Source organism: Erpetoichthys calabaricus, chromosome 8, assembly GCF_900747795.2.
Source record: "Erpetoichthys calabaricus chromosome 8, fErpCal1.3, whole genome shotgun sequence".
In the NCBI taxonomy this organism is placed as follows: Eukaryota; Metazoa; Chordata; class Cladistia; order Polypteriformes; family Polypteridae; genus Erpetoichthys; species Erpetoichthys calabaricus.
In genome coordinates this window covers 196,500,231-196,518,747 of record NC_041401.2, presented here as the reverse complement: position 1 = coordinate 196,518,747, position 18,517 = coordinate 196,500,231, and the positions used below count along the sequence as shown (strand labels likewise).

The window sequence follows — 18,517 nt, the reverse complement described above, 5'->3', positions numbered from 1 at the left end:
CGCCCCCTTTTCGACGTCACGACGGATGCGCCCGCCTCCTTCCGAAGTGTTGCGACCTACGATCCCACATTCCTGGAATTTGTGTCTCTGAGGGCCTTTAATGTGTCAGTAAGAGATCGTGAAAAAAAAAAGCATGAAAGCGTAACCAATAAACTAGGAAAACTGAACGGAGAGATCGGCACGGCTGCAGACGTCACACAAGAGATTGAAAGTTTATAAACATAAATGAATAAAAATGTAAATTAAACTGGAAACGCATTTTAAACGCGCTGTAATATGAAAAGTATTCAATATTATTATTATAGGAACAGCTTCATTCATTCAGAGGAAAGGCAACTGCCTGGAACCCCACAGGACAGCGAGGGCTTGTCCATTAACTCATTTCGGTTGAATTCTGGGGTGTCTTGAGATGGAGCGCCCCCTGCAGTTCACACTACTCAGACGTGGCCCCTAACCTTGAAACCTCTGGATTCTCCGGTTCAAAAAAAGTTACCTGAAAAGTCTCAAAGATTGTGAGAAATTGAACCCAAGTCTTACCAAATCATAACCAACTTTACCTTCCACTGTCACATCAGGAAGGAACACCCTGAGACAGCACTGGGCTACGACCCCTGGCATTAACAGAAACAAGCACAGCTTTCTCAAAGACTTTTAATGGGCACCAATCCTGGGCAGGACAACGAGGCCAACTTGGAATCACCAATGAAGGTGACTGGCACGTCTTTAATAATAATAATAATAATTCATTACATTTATATAGTGCTTTTCTCAGTACTCAAAGCGCTATCCACACAGGGAGGAACCGGGAAGCGAACCCACAATCGTCCACAGTCTCCTTACTTTGGGCATTTAGAAGTCGTAATGTGACACGTCACAGAGTCCAGTGAAATTCTGACCAACATGAAACACCCTGCAGTGCCAGCATGACAAACAAGAACTTGCAGTGCCTTTCATATCAATCCGTGTTTGATATGGTGCCTTGCCCGTGGTTCAGCTTGCTCTAAAACTGCCCTTATGACTTTTCATTGGAGGCTCCGCCCCACTCATGAATATTGATGAGCCACCTTAAGGTGTGGCAAAACACACAAATATTCAGGACTTTTGCAATCATGAGGTCATTTCCTTCACTAGATGGCAGCAGAGTACCCTCCAGACTGAAAAACGTAAAGCTGCTCCTTACACGACACCCCGAGTCTGAGCCGCGGTGAACCGTTCTCGTGTGGGATTCCAAGCCCGAGTCATGCTTGGCGTTACATGCGAAGGAGGTTAAAGGAGTTGAAACTTTTCATTTTAAGTAAATGCAGATTACAAGGTGACACAATTGAAGTGTTTCAAATTTTAAAGGGCATTAGCCCAGTGGATAAAGGACGGGAATTTAAAAAGAGCTGAACAAGAAAACGCGGACACAGTTGGGAATGTGTTCAGGGGAAATCTCTCACAAACATTAGAAAACAGAGACCCACAGACAGATGGAGTAAGTGACCAAGTAGTGTGGTGGTCAGGAGGACTTTAGGGACCTCCAGAAGTTGACTTGATGTCATTCTGGAAGAGTTCAGTGGACAGGACTGGTGAGCTTTGATGGGCACAATGGCCCGTTCTCGTCACAAGGCTGCTAACCGTCTACCAATAAAAACTAAACTTTTTTTTTTTTTTTTATAAAGAATCTGAAACACACATTTATTAATTACAAATAAACCAAAAATAAACTTTATAACATCAGAACAAATAGTACTGTTTCTTTTACATTAAAACACATAAATTCACTGGTGAAAATTTAATTAATAGTGAAAGTAAATGATTTTAGAGTGATAAAGACGAAGTCCAGAAGGGTCTTTTTTTTGGGTTCGTTTAATAAAGAAACACTCCATCTGTTAATGAAGCCCTCGAGTCTCATTCAGGAGTGTCCCAGAAGGGAGGACAGGCTGTCATTTGGGCTCTCGGACAGGCGGCCCACTCAGTCCTCATCGCTTGAGCTTCCCGACTCGCTTAACTGTAAGTCGTTTTCTGGGAGAGAAAGAAAAGCAAAAAAACACAATGAAAGGAAACAGGAAACAAAACCCAAAAAATAAAACAAAATAATCTGCATGACGACTGATAGAGAAAGTACAACAACAGAAGCACATACTGGGGTGAGCAGAGACGGGACGTTCACATTAACTGGAGGAATTAAAAAAAAAACAGACAGACAGACCCCCACACCCCCAACCCTGCCAGGCACAGTTACGGGCAACCAGAGCGAGTGTTGGCGCTTGGATGGAAGGAGGCGTGGGGGGCTACTGAGAAGAAGAATGACTTGCATGAAACTGGATCTGCAGGAAGACTCAGCATTATCGTTTAGAGAAAGGAAAACAAAAGATATATCACAAAAGAAACGGCATTTTGCTTCTAGTGAACGTCATATCATTGACATAAGAAAAGTAAGTGCTTATTTCCTGCACGGAATCATTTTATGCATTAATCCTGAATGTTTCTGCCTGTCATTTAGTATTTAAATAAAGATCTCCAGTTGGGGACCAAAAAAAAACAAAAAAAAAAAAATCACTGGACTTGCATGGACATTTTGTTGAGCTATCAGACATGTGTTGTGTTGGTGCTGGTAAGTGGATGCCCACTTTGCCAATTGCTATTATTAATAACTAGACATTACACCCGTTACAATAACAGGTGCTAGAATAGTAGTGCATAAACATTAGTAGGAACATCCATCCATCCATTTGCCATCCATCCATCCATTGTCCAACCCGCTGAATCCGAACACAGGGTCACGGGGGTCTGCTGGAGCCAATCCCAGCCAACACAGGGCACAAGGCAGGGACCAATCCCGGGCAGGGTGCCAACCCACAGCAGGACTTAGTAGGAACAGTCTATATTAAATGGCAAAGGACCGTCTATTTTCTGTTACAGTAATACTGGCTTGTATGTGGCTGTAATATGCTTCACTGTATTGTGTGCCTTTAATTTTCTCTCTCAGTAATACGTCTCTCCAGCAAGTATTTTAATCTGTGCTGGCATGCAGCTCACTATTGTATGTATGGCGATTCCCCAGCAACTGATTTTATGTGCGCGAAAATAAATATACTTTTAAAAGTCATCCTATTGTAATATCATGAAAATTCGTATATTTAGGAAAACACTTTACACTTTACCGGGCCAAGTTTGTTAATCGCAAATCTGACATCCTCAGAGTGAACACTTGCACAACAACAAACACTAATCCTACCTCTTTGGGGAACCTGGTCTCCGCGTCTCAGTAGCCGATTGGATTTTTCGTGCGTTATGTTTTAGGTCTTACCTCATTTACCGAAATCCGATTGGATCGGCCGCGAGATATTTTATAGGTCCCACCCTCTCTGTCATGGATGGATGGATGGATAGATAGATAGATAGATAGATAGAGAAGAAAGGCATTATATAATTTAGATAGATAGATAGATACTTTATTAATCCCAATGGGAAATTCACATTCTCCAGCACCGTGCCCCGCGCATGCGCACTTCACCAGAAGACACACATGGACATGGGCACATGGACGCACACAGGGATTTTATTAAAGAGGATAATTTAGCAGATGTCTTTATCCAAGAGACTTGTAAGGCAAGTTTTAATACATACATGAAGGATTAGAAGGTGCAAACATCAAAAGCAACTGAGGACAAGATTAAAAAATGAACAAGACCAAGTCAGAGCCCCTCGTACGATATAATTATACCTGCAACAAGACAGAGACACACATCCGCATCCTGAACTCTGTCAGTTCAACAGAACACTCCAAGGAACATTTCATGAAAAGAGTCCTAAACAGGAGGAAACTGGCCTGGGGGGGGCAGTTTGAGTCGACAAAGGGAGATCATTAGACATCTTTACAGCAAGAAGAGAGAAGAGGAAGAGGAGGGCTGATGGTCAGCAGAATGGATACTTTATGAAGGAGAGACCAACGACCGGAGACACGGAGCAGCAGGACCACTCAGAGGTCAAGACAGGAGTTTAGGACGGGATTTTTGCTGCCACAGGAAGCCAGTGAAGAGATTGAAGAAGACGAGTAGCAGGAACAGATGACAGCAGTCAGGCAGCCACATTCTGGAGGAGCTGGAGGGGTTGATTAGCAGATGAAGAAAGAGCCACCAAGAGAGAATTGTGACAGTCCAGCTGAGAGAGCAAGGGGTATAATCAGTAAGGAAGGGTTGAATCCTTGGAAACAACATATTGGGTCACTAAAGAAATATACTCAGTGAATAAAAGCGAGGTGTTCAGAGTCACGCCAAGTGTCCTAATGTGACAGACAGTGAAAGGAGATGAATCTGACGGAGGAGACCCCCAAAGGCAAAAACAGGATACCTGACTTTGAAGGGTCAAGTCTAAAGTGGTGACAATTCATCCATGAAGAGACAGCAGAGAGACAGCTGGAGACATGTGGGGTGTCAGGAGAAGCCATGAGAAGAACCAACGACGACTAAAGAGCGAATGTAGGGAGTAATGAGAAGAGGATCCAACTCCGATCTTTGAGGCTCAGCGTGGAGAGCTTCGGAGGAGAGGATAAGGAGTTAGAAGGGCAGGACTTGAACCAATCCAAAGGAAAACCACGAATTCCACGTTTATCGAGGGAAAGAGAATAAAAACAAGGAGCAGTTAACAATACAGAAAGCTGATGAAAGGTTAAGAAGGATAAAGGACAGAGGAGAGAGAAGCAGCTTGAGAAAATCTCACAGCATTTGCCCTCTCAGTAAAGCGACTCTTGTGGAATCAAGAATGAGGAGATCTAGTAGACGGTTGAGTTCAAGAGTCTTTTGCAGGAATGCCAGAAGGGAGACAAGATGGTAATTCTCAATGGCAGGTGGGCTGAGAGAAGGGTTCTTGAGCATAGGGATAGCAAGAGACTTCCTGAAATCAGTCAGAGGTAAGGGGAGGCATTCAAAACAGAAGAGATGTAGGGATGGACGGAACAAGAGGTGAATCAACAGGGTCCAGTGGGTCTGTGGTTACTGATCAGGTCAGAAATGTCAGTCATTTACAAGAGAAGAACGACTCAGTGGCGAATCACAGGATGCTTCAGGATTCTCAAACTGTTTTTGGATGCTTGTGACTCCGGAAGTGAAGAAGGAAGCAACATCACTAATAGAGAAGGATAATGGTGTTGAAGCAGCAGGACTTAAGAGGGATTTCAAGGTGGCCAGCCTTTCTCTCAGAGGATGCAATCAAGTTTTCAAAGAATGATATCAGAGATGCACAGCAGGAAGACAGAAGAGCCCTGTGCTTACTCAGAAGGGATGGAGGATTCTTTTTACGCCAAGCACTTTCAGCAGAGCGCAGTTTTCAGGGAGTGGAAGATAGCCCTCCTTGCTCTTCATTCTTTTATTGGTATAATTTACTGTTTTGTCCCGGATAACAATATAAATTTCTAGAAATATGCAGTGGGCAGCATGGAGAAGGAAGGCAGAAGAGACCTGTGGCTCCTGAGCAGTGGCAGCACTGCTGCCTTGTGTCCCGAGTCCTCCCAGCGTGGAGTTTGCATGTTCTCCACTTGTCTGTGTGAGTTTCCTCCCACAGTCCAAACACATGCAGGTTTAGTGGACTTGGCCTGTGTGTGTGTGTGTGTGTGTTCACTTTGCGATGGACTGGCGCCCTGTGCTTGCTGGGATAGGACCCAGCCTCTCACGACCCTGCTCACGATGAAGCGAGCTTAGAAAAATGGTACGGTCTGCTCTGCTATGCAGAACAGTAGCCACCAATTCCACAACATTTCCATACTTACTCAAAGTATTCATGAGGCTTCCGCTGCGGTCCTCCATCCCACTAGTTGGCGCTCCAACAGATGAGTTGAGGGCAGGAGGGGTGAATGGACGGCCTTGGGGCACAGCTGGTTTGTGACGCTCGTCCTCAGAATCACTGCTGCTAGAACTGTCATCGCTGCTCGAAGACGACGAGGAACTTTTGGTGTCGGAGGAGCTGTCACCACTGCCCATCTGCTCCATAACTCGAGCTTCTGCCATCAACTCTGTCAGGTTTGAAAAGGTGGAAGAAATGAGGTCAAGACATGTGATCTACTTGAGGCCAACATATATACTATACAGAGTAATGGATACGGGCAAAAACAAGTTTGATGTACCTTGGGGGGTAATAAAGGGACATTTCACTGTGTGTGGTGCCTTCATTTGCATACGGTAAAGTTTATCCGTCAGCTCTCTTAACATAATTGTCTGGTTACTAGTTACATGAAGTATCTATTGTCACGCGTGGGTGTTTAGGAGCCATCGTTAAAGCTGTTGCAAAGGAAGCGGTCCCACCCTGGGGATGAGGAAGGGCGCTGTTGCTAACTGCTTCTCCCTTTCTGTCTGCACTACTGATGGGCAAGCCCAGAAAGATGCCAAACCTCACTTCTCCTCCACTGCTGGAGGTCCCACACTTTCTGGAAGGACCTCCTATATACACACAAGTCACCTGCTGGAAGTTTCTTTTAATTTTGGACCCTGCACTAGAGAAACATGGAGCTCCGCTCAGCAACAATGCACTCGCAATTTAGGTCACTCATTTACTTTTGTTGTTGCATTAAATGGGGTTACTGAGGTGGCACACCGATTTTCCAAATCCTCTCCTGTCTGTGATCACACTGTCTAACCTGCAGCCCCTTTGTATGTGCCATTGGGGTGGGGTGGGGGTGTCAAATGCAGACCCTGAAGACTGACAGATACTACTGGTGCTGCTAAAGAGACTCCGTTTTCGAAACAGACAAAGCCGAGGGCCATGCTGAGATGCCGACTGCTCCTGTGCTTTACTTGGGAACTCAAGAGGTGGTCAGCTTGTGCACATGGTAAAGCACAAACGTTGGGGGTCACACCACTTCTATGTTGTTTCCCCTAGAGGGGAGGAAGACATCACTTCCACCCAGCAGATCGAAGCTCCTCCTCGTCTCCCATATAAACCAATCAGCAGGTGGAAGTCGGCGTTCATTTTCGACCCCAATCCCTTCGAGGGCAGATCAACTGGTAAAGAGGCTTAGAAGCTTAATATTTGTGTTATGAATTGGATTATTTAAATCTGTTTTTCTTATTTGTTTCCATATCAAATGGCCCCCCTATTTGATCAAAGTAAGGAATGTTTAGGACATTAGTTTTCTGAAATAAATCTTATTTTTAGTTTTGTGAATTTTTTGTGCCATTCTGGCCATCATTTTGATTTCTTTATGGGCACTACTGTTTTGGGACTTCACAGTACAGTAAATACAATTAAGCCGTTCCAGGCCATACGAACTGTATGTAAATATATATTTTTAAGTTTTTAAGCACAGATATATAGTTAATTAAACCATAGAATGCACAGCATAATAGTAAACGAAATGTAAAAACCTTGAACAACAGAAAACTAACATTGCAAGAGTTTGCGCTATACTGTATCCTTAAGACCCGATCGCTGTAAACACTCTTTTTAAATGAGTTTTAAGCACAGGGGAAAAAAATTTGAACAAATCTGAAATTTATTTAAAAAACAACCATAAACCACCAAGAAAGTAACACTGCAGAAGTTCATGCTAATAGCCTTACAACCCGATCGCTGTGTAAACTTTTTTTTAAATGAGTTTTAAGCACAGGGAAAAAAATGAACATTTGAAAAATCAGAAATTTAATAAACAACCAAGAAAAGTAACATTGCAACAATTCAAGCTACGAACCGAAAAATGAACATTCGAAAAATCCGTAATACAAAAACTAACCATAAACTACTAAGAAAACTAACCTTGCATGAGTCGAGTTCTGGCATGAAGTGAGGTGGAACTGGGTGGAGAACAATCCGGTCTCGTCGCAGTTGAAGACTTGTTGCGGGATGTAGCCTTCGTCCTCCACTAATTTTGTGAAATTTTTCACGAATTCTTTCGCAGCTTCAGCGTCGGAACTAGCAGCATCTCCATGCCTTACCACACTATGAATGCCACTTATCTTGTGAAACTTTTCAAACCATCCTCTACTGGCTTTAAATTCCTCACTTTTGCCACTTGTAGAAGGAGAGTTTTGCAGCAAATCTCCATGAATCTTCCTGGCTTTCTTGCATAACATCGCCTCGCTTACGCTGTCCCCTGCAAGTTGCTTCTCGTTCAGCCACACTAGCAACAGTTTTTCCACCTCTTCCAGCACTTGAGGCCTCTGCCTGGTTAACGCTGTAACTCCTTTTGCAACATCAGCTGCTTTAATAGATTCTTTCTGCTTTAGAATAGTCGAAATCGTAGATTTTGACTTCTTGTACTCGGCGGCAAAATCAGTAACACGAACGCCACGCTCATACTTTTCAATAATTTCTTTCTTTACTTCGATTTCAATTTTCTGCAAAACTTTCTTCTCACCACTCTTCACTTGCTTAGAAGCCATGGTTAACGAAATACTATAGAGCACAAAGAGTTCACAAGTAAAGCACGTACGTCTGACTGAGAACAATGAACAGGGAGAGGCTGAACACGTGCTTAAATACAGTAATCGGTGCGTACGAATTGGAAGGGAAATGAAATAAGAGCACAAAGAGTTGACAGCGCAAGAACGTATGTCTGATCGAGAACAATGCAACACGTGCGGAAATCATCGGCGCGCACAAACCGAAAGGGAAACTGGCTTGTTCGTAAACCGAGTGTGTGGTCGTGAACTGAGGCAAAAGTTTGGCGAACTTTTTGGTCGCAAACCGATTTGTACGTGTACCGAGACGTTAGTGAACCGAGGTTCCACTGTATTAGGATAGTGACTCGCATTGCTAGGGGCATTGATCAAAGGCGCCAAGTATCGAGCACAATTTGCATCCTTAAAGAGATTCACAGGCACTAAAGGAATAAAAGGAGTCGCACCTCTCTCAATGTCATCCATTGTGGAAGACGGCGACATCTTCTCTTTAGCTGGAGGGCTTTTCGACGTTGAAGGCGTTTTAAGACTGCTGCCACCACTTCGCATTTGCTGGCTCTGCTGCTCCAGGAAGGTCTGTATTTTGCTGCTCCCATCCGCCCTAAGTGAAGAATTAGAAAATATGCCAGCATTGTAAGCGTTCATCATTTGGAAGGAAGTACAGAGAGGACACTTCAAAGGGTACTTTGGGTTAAGTTCCAACTCTGCACACAGTCACACCATCTAACCCAGTATTCAGTGTCACTTGGCGCACAGGTACCCCTGGGATGGGGGGCATAGCCTCCTTGAGAAGCCTGCCGGCAGGAGGGGTATGCACAGTTCTCCATGTAGCACATCACCCCCGCCATAACTGGAAATGAACCTTAATCAGCACTGAGGAAAAAACTAAAGTGGATTTTTGTTGTGCCAGATAACCAAAATAAAGTGCCCTCATTTAGGCAGCGCCGCTCATTTAGTCAAACTTACGTCATTTTCTCTTTTTTTAATTTTATTGAATTTATTAAAATCAAAAAACATTCCATACAAGCAAGTCAAGTTCTACAAAACCAGAGTTGATAACAAATCAACCCCCACCCCTGATAAAGAGAGCTAGGCCAACAGAATAAAACTTTAATAGTAGGAAAAATAAAAAAAGAAAGAAAGAAAAAGAAAGAAAGAAAGAATCTCTCTCTCCCTCATATCATTATAATATATATAAATCTATAAAATCCAATGTCTGTCTGTCTGTCTGTCTGCTTTTCAGGAGAGAACTACTTCATGGATTTAGATCGGGTTCTTTTCTAGAATTCGCTTGAACATTCCGGTTAATTTTGCAACTTGTATCATCGCGCTAAATATCAGTGTTCACTTGTGGTACCGATTTATTTGCACAAATCTGAGGGAGACACAGCGGGCCAAGGGGAGGTGGGCAGGAGCCTCCTTACTCCCGCGTCAGCCTTGGGGCATATCTTACCTCTGCACCACCATGCCGCCCTAGTAAGTAAATAAATAAATAAATAGAATAAAAAAAAAAGGGAAGAGAATCTGCTTCCTCAATTCAAATGCTTATTCTAAAATGTTATTGATTAGATCCTTGCAGTGGGTAGCATTGCTGCCTTGCAGTAAGGAGACCTGTGGTTTGCTTCCCGGGTCCTCCCTGTGTGGAGTTTGCATGTTCTCCCCGTGTCTGCATGGGTTTCCTCCCACAGTCCAAAGTCATACAGGTTAGGTACATTGGCGATCCTAAATTGTCCCTAGTGTGTGCTTTGCGTGTGTGTGTGCGCGCCCCGCCCAGGATTTGCTTCCTGCCTTGTGCCATGTGTTGGCTGGGATTGGCTCCAGCAGACCCCCCGTGACCCTGTAGTTAGGATATAGCGGGTTGGATGATGGATGGATGGACTTACTAGCCATCCCCTGCGGCTCCTCCCAAGTAGAAATGAAACAGGACAGCGAGGAAGGCCCTGCCCTGCCCTGCTCCCCAGTCCTGATGTCACGCTCCCCCCAACTCGGAATTAATACGAATATTTCTGCACAGATCCTCTAAGTGAGAGTTTGATTTTTTCCAATTTCAGATAACATCAGTTACCCGCTGACTAAAAAGAAGCGAGTTAGGATTCTTCCAGTTGAGTGAAATAAGTCTACGTGTCAATAGTGAAGTAAAGGTAATTACAGTTTGTTTGTCCTTCTCCACTTTAAACCCATCTGGAAGTCCACCAAACACAGCTGTCAGTGGATTAGGAGGGATTGGGACCCCGAGGCTGTCTGAAAGGTATTTAAAGATTTTGGTCCAGAATGATGTTAATTTGGTGCAGGCCGCCCAAAGCATGTGACCCAGTGAGGCTGGAACTTGTTTGCAGCGTTCGCAGGTTGGATCTCATCCTGGAAACATTTTGGACAATTGTAAATGAGAGAGATGCGCTCAATGTATAATTTTAAGGTGAATAATTGTATGCTTTGCTTGAGTGAATTCTGTGCAGGGCCGCCTTCCACTCCTTTTCTCAAATGTTGAGCGAGAGATCCTTTTCGCACTGTACTCTGGGATCTTTGAAAGGGAGGGACTTCTAATTTCGAGTTAGCCAAAGAAATGTGCTGCCTGAAAGTTAAATTTGCAGTGTAATTGTTTGTAGGATGTGAAGATGTTGCCTATGTACAGATCTCAAAGTGATTTAATCCCGAATGTCTTACCTCGTTTTCTTCACAGCAATGTTGCAGCTGAGTTTCTCCAGTCGGTACTCGCCAGTGTCATGGTTCACAATCAGGATGCACTCCTTGGTATACGGTCTCTTTGAGCCCTTAAACACGGTTACTGGGGTCGATGATCCCTGTTTACAAGGAAAATTATTATAAAGAATTATACATACACAAGATGACAAAACACGGGGCAAGTTAAAAGGCAGAGCCGCAAGAATATCTGCCAAATGTCAGTTTGACATCTGTGTGCAGAGCGACAAGCGCTCAGCAGGCTCCTATCAATTATGGAAAATCCACTGCATCCACTAAACAGTGTCATCTCCAGACAGAAGAGCAGCTTCAGCGACAGACTGCTGTCACCATCCTGCTCCACTGATGGACTGAGAAGATCGTTCCTCCCCCAAACTATGCGACTCTTCAGTTCTACCCAGGGTGGTAAACATTAACATTATACATTTTTTACCTGCATTATTATCAATCTTTAATTTAATATTGTTTTTTGTATCAGTAAGGTGCTGCTGGAGTATGTGAATTTCCCCTTGGGATTAATAAAGTATCTATCTATCTATCTATCAAATGTATCATTTTGGAAAACACGCACTTATTAACTTTATTTTGGAATGAACAAATGGAGAGGCTCACTTCATCACTAGCCACAGGTATATATGGATATAAACACTTTACTTTAAATTGCCTTGAATTTAACTTCATAACTGCAGACAAGGCAGCATTATAGCAGTGCACTGGGACCCCTACCTACACAACCAACCACTCAGCAAGTCACAACATACATAGATCAGCATGGGGCCCCTAAGCTCATAGGACCCCCGGGTACCTACCAGGCGTGCCCATGTGTTAAGACGGCCCTGACTGCAGTGTGTTATGATCAGAAGTTGGTTTTTTTGGGCAGGTGCCCCTGAACAGTTTTATGTATAATTTGTGCCCGGGTGCAGGAATGACAAGTCACAAAAAAATAAAAGTTGGGAAGCCAAGCACGTCGTCCTGTTTAATGAACCGAAAACGTCCAACAAAAATAATGCCTCTTGGCGTCTATGCTTCTCGCCGTCACGGCTCAATTGAAACAAATGGTTTTGGCTGTAGCCGCAGATTCATGGTCTGTCTGACAGGAGCTCCGTCCAGCGGGTTGCTCTGGTCACAATAAGATGCCTCCCTCTGGCCAGGGGGCCTGTTAAAGCTGGGGAGTCAGAGTGGGCGGGGCTAAATGCCCCGAGATCTCTGTGCTTGACTTCAGGGTGATATGCTGGCTACTATAATACAGTTTGAACTTGTGACGACCTGGGTGTTGATACGGTGATATCACCCGCAATTAATATACGAGTGCTCATCCACTCTTGGCCCAATGATCTTTGTGTGTGTGCCAATTTGCACGAATGCAGTTCATCTTAACATTACCTCACACGGTGTGGTGTGAAAATCTATAAATCTGTGCATTACCTCAGGCATTGCAAGAGCTTTGAAAGTTTGGTGTAAAATTCAGACAAACATTTGGCTGCGACATATCCAAATCATCGCTATTATAGAGCTGCATTTTACACGTAGTGCTACCAACACTTTAATTTCAGCAGAAAGCTCATGGCTACGAATGGATCCATTCTTAGGTGGGCTCCATCATTTTAGTGTATTGGATGTTCAAGCAGACTCGGCTCAATTTTGCCCTCAAGTGCAAGTCCTGCTTTAAGTTATTTCTGTCATCTGTCAGAGGATCAGGTTGATAGGAAGGACCTGCGAGGAGCTCAAATAAATAAATAAATAAATGAATTAATTAATAAAGTGACACAGCCACTCATACCTCAAGGTTTGGCAGCGTGATGGTCACCTGCTCTCCTTTGCCAACCTCAAGTTCTCCTTCACATGACGTATCAATGGATGCAGGCTTAAAGTCATCTGTGGGGTTGAAAGAAAGAATCATAGCGTCAGAAAAGTTTCAATCCGAACTAAAAAGACATTTAACTTTAAAGACAAGTTTTAAAGCACTGCATTTTCATCATCATTATAAAATGACCAATACCAACACTGATATTGGATTGTCACAGTGCTCCTTATGCAGCTTTCACTTAATCTGAAATACCACTGGCAGAGTCCAAACTGGAACAGGAAAGTCCAGCCACCTAACCCCTGTCCTTAGCCTTTTACACTGGCTTCCAGTTAAGTTTAGGGCCGATTTCAAAATCCTCCTTGAATATAAATGGCTGAGGCCCTACTTACCTCCCCGAACTTATCGTTACATACAAAGCACAAGTGCACATTGAGATCTCAAGATGTCACCCTATTAAAGACTCCAAGGTTTAATAAACCAATAGTGGGAGGCTAAAGCTTTTAGTTAAAAGGCCCCAAAGTGGTGAAACAATCTGCCTGCTTGCATAAGAAATGCCCCATGGGTCCACGCTATTGACTCAAGGCTGAAGATTGCCATTTTTAGTCTGGTGTACCCTGATTAGAGCTGCAGATTAGCTGTGTTTACTGAATTGCGGTGTGTGGGTCAGCTGCTTGACAGTAACTATAAACTGTCCCTGACACTTTACTAATCTGAACTGTAACTAAAAAGAAAAAATGTGGGCATCCTTCATTGGGACGGCATTTTGGCCATGGTACCCCCACAGGCCTGCTCTCTCCGACCTTCCCAACAAATTGGAATGTATTTATTTATTTGCTTGTCCTCTTTGGCCATCTGACCATGTTTTGTTATTAAGATGGAAATCGCGATACTCAGTTGTTATTATAAATAACTATTCTTTAGCGTTAACTTTGTAACCACGTTTAGCCATTATTATTATTATTATTATTATTATTGTAAAGCACATTGAGCTCCTTTTATGTATGAAAGCCTGTGACAGACTGCTGTTGTTCTTTGCCTTCTCTGTTCCCTTCTGTGGCCCTTGGTGTCACTGCCATATTGCCATGCTGTTCTCCTGCCCACATGAAAGACATCAGAAATACTTGGAAGTCCTGGAATCCAAGAACGAACTCGAGGATAACAGGATTTGGGCTTCTTATTAGTGGGTCTCACTGTGATTTTAGAAGATTTAAGTTAGATAGGACTGGTGAACTTTGTTGGACAGAATGGCCTCTTCTCGCCCAGATTGTTCTAATGTGCCTGGCAAAAAACGTATACTGTACAGTGCCCAGGATGGAATGGGCATCCAGTTGGCAAGGCCTTCAAAACTGTAAATGACTTTCTACTATTATAACGGACCTTGACTTTGTGATGCCCAGGTTGCCCGCAGCCTTAGTACCTTCTTGAACACAGGAAATCAAAAGACATGTCTGGGATAGACTGTAATGAGGACATACACACACACACACAAGCAAGGTTGGTACAAAATAGTGTTTAGTGCATTTATTCAGTCAGTGCCCAAAACAATAAATAAGGTGCAGTACCAGGCCAGTTCTTCAATCAATCAATAAATAATCCAATAAAACCATGTCCTGGTGGACGTTAAAATCCATCTATAAATAATCCAATAAATAGGCTGAAATCAAGCATTTAAATATAGTCAGGGCCAGTTATTTTCAAGCCACGAGTCCCAGTGCATCCCTCCTCAAAACTCGTATCCTAGGCTCATCCATGGGGTCGACAAGACGCCGGCAAGTACGGTCAACAATCTTTGGCTCACGTCTGCCTCCACCGCCATTCCTTGGCATCCGTGGGGACCACACAAGCCCTAATCCCTTGTCCTACCCCCTTTCCCGGGAGCCTGAGGAACCTCACTTGAGCAATCGGTCACTCCGGCTCCTATCCGATACCCCGACCACAATGCCCCCTTGTCCACCGAGCCAGCTCTGCCTCAATCCTGACGTTCTCCTTCTGCCTCTCTTTGGCCTTCACCCCCATCTCTCGAGTACCCTACTTAGATTCTGATGTCATCGTGGATGCAGGACCTCTGCTTAATGACCTCAATGAGGAAAGCGGCAGAACGTGATCAGCCAATTTCCTCTCTGGTCTGCCGAGCATTCAAAAACCTCCACCATCACGGACCCCAAACACGCAGGACCACTGACTTCCAGGAGGTTTGTTTCCTCCGGGGATGGTGCAGACTGGACTTTTTGTTTTCTGTCCTGCACTGTCGATACGTCAATGATAACATTAATTAACATAAAGTGGACTCAGGAAGACGTCAGGCCTCCTCGCTTTCTGTCCACTTTATTGTGCCGTGGACTTCATTTAAAATGGACACATTTGCTATTTTTACTCATCAATGTACACTCAGTAAGCAGTAACAAAGTAGTGAAAACACGTTTTCAGAAAGGTTTGTAAATGTATTAAAAATGAAAAATCAATCTCTTAGTCATATAAATATACAGAGCCTTGGTTATGGGACTCCAGGTTGTGCTCAGGTGCCTCCTCTTTGCTTTAATTCTCCTTGAGATGTTTCTAGAACTTGATTGTTGCGCACCTGTGGTCATCTTTTAGAAAGGCCCACAAGTCACACGGCATGTCAGGACAAAAACCGAGCCATGAAGTCCGAGAGCTCTCTGCAGACCTCTGGGATCAAACCGTGGTCAGGGGTAAATCAGGGCGAGGGGGTCAAACCATTTAACTCTTTCAGGGCAGATGTCGACTGATGGTAATCAGCTGTAAACTGCCACAAAACTCACCCTTACATTTTAGTTTGACTCTCCTTTGCTAGAAATAAATAACTTTGTTGATTTAACCTCGATTCGTTACTTGTGCATGAGTAGCGAAGAGCAAACAAACTCTAAAATGGCACCAACATCTGGTGAGAGACCAAAGTGAATGTGCAAAGCAAAATACTCCGTGGCTGGATTATGTAATTTTGTTGAATAGGACTCTGCCTTGTCGGACTCCGTGTTTGATGCAAGTGATCTGGAGGTGGATATCAGAAATGAAAGTGATGTACCAGCATCATCTGATCAGTCCCCAGCTGATTGTGGCGCTGAACACTTTCATGCAGCGTCTTCCTAGGAGGACCACCACTTATGATGACAAGAGCTACAAACCATACTGTGTCACACTGCAACCGCCACTACCACCCACCCGCTGTGCGAAGACAGCCAGGCAGCTGGCCCACCGTGCATTCCTGCTGACCACTGAGGTGCCCCCATGCAGCCACTGCCACCAGAGACGCCGAACATGTGCCAACAGCAGCCACAGCACATAGCAACAGACATTTTATGTTGACTTATGTGTGAAACCACTGCTTTGTATGTTCTTCAGCCCTCAAAGAGTTAAAAAGCCGTAAGTGTCCCCAGAAGTACATTCAAGAACTGTGAAATGGAAGTAATCTGGAACCACCGGGACTCTTCCCAGACTTCCAGGCCAAACGGAGTAAAGATGGGAATTAGTCAGGGAGATGGTCACTGAGACAGAGCTTCAGATGTCCTCTGCCGAAGTGGAAGAACCTGTCTGAAGGATAACCATCTCAGCAGTAGTCCATTAATCACATGTTTAAAATCGAGAAGCCAGATGGAAGACACTCTCGAGTAAAAGGCCTACATGACAGTTTAAGGGAGTCTAAGACCATGAGGAAAAGGTTCTCTGCTCTGAAGACACAAAAACAGAACTCTTTGGACAGAACACCCAGCACTATATCTGGAAAAGACCAGGCACTGCCTTTCATCTGCTTAATGCCATTCCCACTGTGAAGCAGGATGGTGTCAGCATTGTGCTATGGAGATAGGGTGACTGGTCAAAATAAATGGATGGATGGATGAATGAGGCCAAATACAGAGAAGTCCTTGAAGAAAACTTGCATCAGAATGCATGGATGACCTTTAGCACAAAAAAATGACCCAAATCATACATCCAAGACCATGCTGAAGGGGTTTGGGAACAGGCCTCCTAGTATCATTGAGTGGCCCGGAGTTAAACCCAATGACACATACGTGGGGAGACCTGAAGATGACAGTTTACAGACACTTCCCAATCCAATCTAGCAGGGTTTGAGATGATTGGCTGGGAAGAATACGATAAACTGGTACAATCAAGCTGTGCCAAGCTTGTAGAGACTTACCCCATGAAAACTCAAAGCTGGAATTGCTGCCAAAGGAGCCTCTAGAAAGTACTAAATTCAGGGCCTGAATACTTCTACCAATGAGAGATTTCTTGGTTTGCTTTTACTAAATTTGCAAACCTTTCTGACAACATGTTTTTACTTTGTGAAGACTGATAGACAAGGAAGGCAAATGTATCCTTTCAAATCTATAACACAATAATGCATGCAGAAAGGGAAGGAGTCTGAATACTTTCTGAACGCACCGTATATGGTTTGGTTCCACTTGTGACAAAAAATTTTGAAACCGATTTGTTTTTTACTTTGTTTATTCTAACCGAATGTGCACAAATTATTGGTGAAACGTGAACGTTACCTGTAAACTTGCTGCATCGCCCTGAGCCTGTACTCAATGACGTGCGCTATACAATAATAAATTAAACGGAATAAATGTTGTTAGAAAGTGGTGGTCGAGTCTTTTACTGACTCATAAAACATAAAGGCGTTATATTCTATTAAGAATGGAGACATCTTTACATTTACAGGCTGCTGGGATCCTGCTGGAAGGAGCAGAAAGATGCTGTAAAATGCCGCAGACGAATCCAAAAAGCTGCGCCGGCTTCGCGTTCTGGTTACTCTTCTGCCACGTTTATCTTTAGGTCTGCTAATTCGGAGCAGACATGCTTTGGGGATAAGGAGGCTGATCTACTGCCGGCTGTGGGGCTTCACCGAACCGCGACTAGACATCCTCGTTTGTTTGGTAATTTTGAACCCCCACCGGCAAGTCACCGCACAACTCGACACGCTATTACGTTTGCTCACCGCAGGGAGGCAGTCGTCAGCGTTTTAAGCAAAACCTAAATAAACCGCGTCAGTTGAGAAATGAAGAGAAACTCGACTTACATCTTACAGTGTGGAAGGCACACTTGGGCTGCTTGTCAAAGCTCCCTCCCAATTTCAAAATGTGTTCGTTAGTGTCAAAGCTGGAATGAGACGTGCCATTCATTCTACCAGTTAAGATTTCGCTACCATATGGCTGCAGTTGAGTGCCTGTAACTTTCTACTTGAGCAGCTCACTGCCTTCTTTGGCACTTTCGGGCCACCTCTAAAGCCCGGGGCGGTCTCACGAGAAGGCCGTGATTGGTGGGATTTTTCTAAGGGCGGGGCTAGCAAAACTTCTGCGCCTTTTCATTTGACCAGACGGACATCAGTCTGCCAAACACGGTGGGTGATTGTTATCTGCGGGTGCCGCGAGCGCCGCCCTGCTTTTTTGTCGGTTCAGCTGAACCCATCGAGTGGGCTTTATTGGGGCCACGTGACGCGGGCAGCTGCCACTTAACATTGAGGGTGAAGACTAGAGGAACAACCTGACGCTGATATGGAAGCTGTACAAACGTTCAGGAAGTGGAAAGGAAATTCGGCAAGTTTCGAAGAAAATGTGTTGTGCATGTTTAGCGCTACGAGAGAAGAATATCGAAGGTGCCGGACTGTGAGACTGGCGCC

General features: G+C 44.2%; 1 protein-coding gene across 1 annotated transcript; it reads right to left on the bottom strand.

Annotated features, from left to right (window-relative positions):
- Positions 1-1,709: 1,709 nt before the first annotated feature.
- On the bottom strand, positions 1,710-18,131 carry eaf2 (ELL associated factor 2). Its single transcript, XM_028808066.2, has 6 exons — positions 17,918-18,131; positions 12,853-12,947; positions 11,037-11,173; positions 8,819-8,973; positions 5,750-5,992; positions 1,710-2,004 (listed from the first exon to the last, which is right to left on the bottom strand). Exons 1-6 carry the CDS (start codon positions 18,018-18,020, stop codon positions 1,955-1,957), a joined length of 783 nt encoding a protein of 260 aa, XP_028663899.1. The 5' UTR covers positions 18,021-18,131; the 3' UTR covers positions 1,710-1,954.
- Positions 18,132-18,517: the final 386 nt, after the last annotated feature.